General features: G+C 24.6%; 1 protein-coding gene across 1 annotated transcript; it reads right to left on the bottom strand.

Moving 5' to 3' along the window:
• Positions 1–772: 772 nt before the first annotated feature.
• LOC127280259 (MOB kinase activator-like 4) lies at positions 773–6,655 on the bottom strand. Its single transcript, XM_051303147.1, has 4 exons — positions 6,520–6,655; positions 4,898–5,271; positions 1,697–1,831; positions 773–1,529 (listed from the first exon to the last, which is right to left on the bottom strand). Exons 1-4 carry the CDS (start codon positions 6,577–6,579, stop codon positions 1,433–1,435), a joined length of 666 nt encoding a protein of 221 aa, XP_051159104.1. The 5' UTR covers positions 6,580–6,655; the 3' UTR covers positions 773–1,432.
• Positions 6,656–6,963: the final 308 nt, after the last annotated feature.

The raw sequence follows: 6,963 nt of genomic DNA, 5'->3' as shown, positions 1-6,963 counted from the left end.
TCTGAATTGATATCATTCTATATAGAATAAATGCGTCAATAATATTATATAACAATAGCCACATTTACGTTTTTTTTTTTTTTGTTTTTTAATGATCGATTACTTGTACGACTTACAATGATTCATAAAATGCAGTTTTCAATTAGGGAAATTATTATATTTAAAAATCTCCCCTCTACTTTTTTTTCTCTCAATGATAATACAATTTATTTTACTATTTAAAATTTTAAATCATAATAGAAAATAAAATATTTAATACTAAATGAGCAGTTAAAATATATATAAAAATTCTAATCTTATTTTCATTTTTCTACATTAATATTATGTGAAAATTTATTAAATATAAAATTTGTTCTTTTTATAAAAGAATCAAATTCATAAAATCAAGAAAATGAGCTGCCGATTTTAAAAATTGGAAACAATTAAAATTTCAAGATTTTTTAAAAAGAAAATTTCCATTCATTTGAATGTAATATTATTGATTTAAAAACAAAAAAAAGCATTCATCTTTTTTTTTGTGTCAAATAATTTGTCCTTTTTTTTAAATCTTATTTTTATTAATTTACTTATATATATATATAAAGTGTGAAGGAAGGATCCATTTTTTTTGTTGTTGTTTTACACAAGAGACGAAGGGAACGGAAATATATAATTTGTTTTTTCATGAAATTCGCGTAACGCTGGTGTCAGTTTGTTACATTGTATAAAAACGTAAAAAGATCGATGCCTATTTTAAGTAAGTGCATTTCAGGTACCGACAATAATTAGTCTGTTATTTGTTTTCTTTTTTTTTTTTTTTTACTGAAATGTTTACAATTTTCAGCAGCTTTTTTCCCCCCTACTTGATTATTAATAGCTGCTATAATATTTTTTTTTATACATGATTTTAGTGAAAAAAATCATGTCAAAAAATTTGTCTCGATTATGTAATTAACTAATAAAACGGGGACATTTTTCAATGTTCTTTTTTTTGTCTCTCCCTAAATATACAAGACATTATTAGTTTTTCGCGATTATAATCCTACAAAATGTACATAATTTAATAAAATGTAGATACAATTAGATATACATACAAACTGAGAACTTGTTAAGAACTCAATATCAATTTTTTTTTCATTTTTTTTTTTTTTTTTTTTAATGATTAGCGATGGAATTCACTGTGAATCATACAAGTGTTGATCGACACTTAGTTCCACGATCTGTCTATAGCAATAAAAACTATCGAATTTAGACAGTTTTAAAAAAAGCATTTTAGTTGATTGCTGTACTCACTGATACTTGCCGAAAGTTTTTTTTTTTTTACTCGCTACATGAAAAAACAGTAGTTGCGGCGATCGAACGTTAATTATTCAGTTTTTCACGCAGCGAATCAATGAAATTTGTCACCTTCTTTGGACTCTAAGGCCAATCTTAAATAAAATTTTCTTTTTCTTTATGCCTCACTTTCGGTCGGTCCCTCCTCTTCCATTATTGGAACTATTAAATTGTCTTTCGACATTAGATTGTATTTCGTTACAAAAGCCGTAAATCTGAAATTAAAGAAATAAATTATGAATAGAAAATTTAATTACTTTGATTTAATGAATTTAAATTCAAAATATCTATTAATTTCATTAGTATTGGTTTTCAACAATTTACTCGTGTAGGATTTAAACCGTCCTAAAATAAAAATTATTTTTAACTTTTCAATAGATACCTTCGACAAAGAAAGGTTTCATTTTCAAATTCATCGAATATTGTTCGATGATGAAAATAAGCGTGTGAAAAAATTCTGTACACTCTACGGCAAACTGATCCAAGTTTAGCGACTGAAGATTCCTTAATGCTTACTCTGCAATGGAAAAAGAATAATATTGAGTAAAAAATAAATTTTATTTCTATATATGCGCGTCACAGACTCTCTAACAGAGAGTTTATTATGTTTATTTATAAAAAAAAATTTAACTAAAATTCTTTTCAAAATTTTATCATTTTCAAAAAATTCAATAAACTTGTTCAATAATTTAAATATTTAAGCAATATTACCAAATTAAAATTATTGCTTTTAATACATTAATTTTAATTCCCACAAAATTTATTTATTTGTGAAAAAAGTTCTATTATAAATTTTTTAAAAATTTTATCATATTATAAACTTTGATTGCAATTCTTCGAGATATCAATTATTTACAAATATTAAAATTAAATTTTTACAAAAAATTTTTACCTTTTTTTTTATATTTTCAAATATTTTCGAAATTTTCAATTAAAAATCTTTTAAAATTTAATCATTAACAAAAAATTTAACTGCAAAACTTTGAAAATTTAATTATTTAAAATTTTTAGCAAAAATTCTTTGAAATTTCAATTATTTGCAAAAATTTTTAATTTAAAATTCTCCAAAACTCAATTATTGTTAAAAATTTGTAAAAAAAAATCTTCATCAATTCAAATTGACAAAAAATTCCAATTTCAAATCTTTTGAAATTCAATTAATTCTAAAAATCTTAATAGGAACTATTCGAAAATGTAAGCATGTATAATTTTCTATCTAAAATTCTTTCCAAATCAATAATTTTTAATAATTTGAAGTTTTTCGAAAATTTAATTATCTAAAAATAAATTTAATAAAATTTAATTATTTACAAATATCGAAATTAAATTTTTACAAAAAATTTGTACCCATCAAGTTTTTCATACTTATAAATATTTTTCAAATTTTCAATTAAAAATATAATAATATAGACAGTTCGGTATAAATTTTGATTCATTTTCACATAATTATGATGATTTGTAATTTCATTTCAGGGTATGTGGGTTAAGAACGTTTTTTGTGGTTTTAAACTTTCTCTAAGATAAAAAATGATTTCGGGTTAAAGTTTTGGAGCAATGATTTTGTTTGGTACAAGGAATCTCGCTGTTTTACTCATTTACTATAAAATAACGCAAAAATAATAAAAATAAAGCAATAAATAGTAAAATAATGTGTTTTATCATAGTTCATTTAGTGGCTACTTGCTCGAATTGGCGCTGTTTCCTGGAGCACCGACACACTCAAGCAACGCAGTATATTCACCGCCATGTTTGTTTTCATTTTCGTTTCAAAATTAAACTTTTTAAACTTCATTTTTTAATAATTTAACGCAAAATTATGTATTTTTCGGAGAACAGCGAGACTCCTTGTACCCACATCTATTATCCCTCAAAATTTTAGACAAAAATCTTTTTTCATTTTAGAGTAAGATGTATACTACTAAAACACATTTTCCCATACTAGGTCACGAGGGAGTTACCCACAAACCCTTAAAGATTCTTAAAATTGAATCTAGTTTTAAATAATATATAATGATTTACTTTTTTTGTTTAAAGTTCTCAATGGTCTCATGAATTGTCCTGGCGATACTTTCTTCGATAAAGTTTTGTGTTCTTTTAAGACTTACTAGGAATTACTCTATATTTTATGTTAATTTTTATTGAACAAATTATGAAAAAAAACTCTATTATCAATCAAATCGACGCCTCCTATTCATATAATGCTTATTGAAATAACAAAGCAAGATCGTTCTTATTGAACTTTTTGTGCAGTATATGATTCTTACAGAAATTTCAGTGCAGGATAATTCTTATTCAAAACCGCGTGCGAAACAATATCTACTGAAGCCAGCGGTCAATAAAATTTTCATTCTAATGTTTATACAAAACGTGTATAATTCTCTAGTTCTAATGAAAAACACATAAAAGGTTAATTCGGAATCTTTTCTGATTAATTTCTTAGATCATAGTATATTTTTAACATGTATTTTTATGCATTTCAGTTAAATGGGTATGTTTTTTTAATATAAATGTATTTTAAATGAAACTGTTTAAAAATTTTATTTTATAAATCGTTTTTACTTTTATAACGTAGTATAATTACTTTGATTAGAAATTTTTAAATTATTTTCACAAATTAATATTTCACATAATTTCTGTTATTAAAAGTGTAGTTTTGTGTTATTTTTAATTCTATATGTACAAACTTGATGAGGTGATCTTTTCTTGAAAAGATTATAAATTTAATTAAAATCCAGTACGTAATAAATAAATAATTGATATCTAATTTTCAATTAATTTTATCATTTTTATATAATTAACAACAAAACTTTTTATTAACACAAAATTTTGAATAGAAATTGTTCTGTACTAACATTTAAATAAAAATTATATTGACCGCTAGCTGCAGTAGGTATACTGTTCTGCAGGCGATTTTGAATAAGAATTATCCTGCACTGAAATCTCTGTAAGAATTATACTGCAGAAAAAATTCAATAAGAACGATCTTGCTTTGTTATTTCAATAAGCATTATATGAATAGGAGGCGTCGAAATATGTAGAAAGAGGAATCAGTACAGTGACTTATGTTCTAAAAATCATTAGTTAGAATTTTCATTTTCATGGAATTTCATTTGTCATAATTATTTTTGAGCCAAATTTTTATTTGTTCGAATTAGTATTTTGCAGAATTTTCATCAAAACGATTTTTTATTTGTTCAAATTTTTATATATCAGAATTTTTATTTACTCGAATTTTCATTTAACATAATAGGCATTTTAAAGAATTTTTATTGGGTAAAATTTCATTGCATAGAATTTTTTTTCAGATGAATTTTCATTTGTTCGAATTATTATTTGATATAATTTCCAGGTGTTCCAACCGATTTTTCATACTACAGAATTTTTACTTAACCAAAAAATCATTTAACAGAATTTCTAATTGATAGAATTTTCATTTGTCCGAAATTGCAAATAGCCGAAACAACAATCGATTTTGGCGCGATTTTTAAAATCAACCAATTAAAATTTTATGGATAATTTTTGATTTTAAAAATCTCGACGAATTTTAAATCATGTAAAGATTGAAATGGCAATTTTTTCAAACCTGCTGGGAAAATATTTATTGCTGTTTAATAAACACGCTGCACCGTCCAATGTATGTCGTGTATAGTCAATTGCCGGACATTCTTTAGGTGTTTTATGGGCTGCACATAAAAATATCCATTGTTCGGTAGCCGTCATTTGTGTACAAGCATTTGGATTACAATCTTCCTGTAATCTAACTGCCAATCCATTTAATTCCATACAAAATTGTCTGAGATGTTCATATTTCCAAACACCCTCATCCTGTGCTTCCGGCATATTAAGTATTAAATCGATACTTGAAGGATCTTTTCTTATCATTTGTTGAATATATTGTTGAACAGCAAGTGTGCTGTCCATTTCTTCGAATGGCTCGTCGGGCCATCTACAAAAGTCCTGTAATTAAAATCATTTTTGTTTATTTTCCTATAAGACCAATGTAATATTTAAGATTCTAAGGGACCTTAGAAGCAAATTAATTATAGGTTATGTTTACGATAGTTTTACTTGAAATAAAAGTTTATTTTTGTTTTTGTAAAACTGAAATCAATTTTTATTAAACATTTTGGATGGAATGAAGACCTAAATATCATTATAGTTTGCATTACAAGTTGAATGTCTTTGTGTATTTTCACTTTAAAATTTCAAAACGTAACCTATAATTTTTTTGCTTCTAAGATCTTTTTCTTTAGATCGCGTCACAATCTTTAACGAAGTAAAAAACTAGATGTTTTTTGTATTTTTATAAGTTTCGACCGTTATTTGGATTTTTTTCAGTAAATTTATTATTTTCTGTGAAATATATTTTTAAAAAAATTGTTTTCGAAATATGTAAAATATATAAAAGATCATTTCTTTTTAAAAATATTATTTAAAAATTAAATTTTATTTGGGTCGCTGAATAAAATCAAGATTTCCATTGAATTTTATATTGATTTAACAAAAAAATAATTATAATTAATAAAATATATAAATGAAGAGAAATTAATAAATCACCACCAATAAAGAGTAAGTAAACAGAAATAGAAATTGATTTTCAATAAATCTATTTACGCGCGGCTAGTCGGGATTTCAAGGAGAAATTTTTTTTTAATACTCTAAAACACAATTATAACGATAGTTTATTTTTTTCTCATAGTTATTTACATTTCGTTTCATTTAAGTACCAATTTTTTTTTTACTATTTATATTATTAAATTAAAAATAAAAAAAAAACAAATGTTTTCGATACTGAAGTAATAATTCTGATTTGATATATAAGAAAGCCGCTTAATTCCAAACTGTCAAAATAATTTTGTTGTGATTCACAAATGTCAGTTAAATAAGTTTCATTAAAAAAATTGACATTATCGCCCATAGTAAAAATCAAGGAATTATCTAAAATTAATGTAATTTTTATCGAATAATGATATTGAATTAATTATTTTGTAATAAAAAATATGTTGTTGAGATGAGACACTTTTACAAAGGCGTTCATTGATTTTCATGGGATCTGTGTGTGGTGACAGGGTGCATGATTTATACTAATGAAATTGAAAAGAATTGATCAGTGTTAGTGTAATTTTTATTATTGTCATTGATTATTTAATATTTAAAAAAGTAATAGGGAAATTTTAAGTTAAAGTAGATTTACTTTTTACTTACCTTTGCCTTCGTTCCGGGCCTATTCCTTCTTGAAATTGTGGATCCTTCCGCCATCTTCATTTTGCCAGTTGTTGCACTTGACCGAGGAGTATAATTTGTAGCATAGAGTGGAAAAATTCTAATAAGAGACTAGGAGATAAATGATAATTTTAGAAATATCCTCTAGAGGCGCTATATGTGGTGCGGCGATTTCTACTTTATTGACATTGTATTAACACATTACGATAATGTAGATAACTTTTTTATGTTGATGGTAACAGAGTATGCAACCGGACATACACGCTTGTATGAGAGTGAAATTGAGTATACTTTATTATCTGACGTGAATTTTGTGCAAACTTATATTTCAATTTCAATAAAATGAATTATGAATTAGATAGTATTACTGAAGCAATTAAAAACTAATCTTTTAATCCTTTTTTTTACTTAAGATTCAGCGGAAAA

This window comes from Leptopilina boulardi, unplaced genomic scaffold (assembly GCF_019393585.1).
Source record: "Leptopilina boulardi isolate dan_hultmark-lab unplaced genomic scaffold, ZJU_Lbou_2.1 LbouV2_231, whole genome shotgun sequence".
NCBI classification, from domain to species: domain Eukaryota; kingdom Metazoa; phylum Arthropoda; class Insecta; order Hymenoptera; family Figitidae; genus Leptopilina; species Leptopilina boulardi.
This window is presented reverse-complemented; position numbering and strand designations above follow the sequence as displayed.

Coding starts and splice junctions, on each gene's coding strand:
- LOC127280259 (XM_051303147.1), bottom strand. CDS start 6,579: ATGAAGATGGCGGAAGGATCCACAATTTCAAGAAGGAATAGGCCCGGA. Junction 5,272..6,519: donor GGCCCGGAACGAAGGCAAAG/GTAAGTAAAAAG, acceptor TTTTAATTACAG/GACTTTTGTAGATGGCCCGA. Junction 1,832..4,897: donor AATAAATATTTTCCCAGCAG/GTTTGAAAAAAT, acceptor TTTCCATTGCAG/AGTAAGCATTAAGGAATCTT.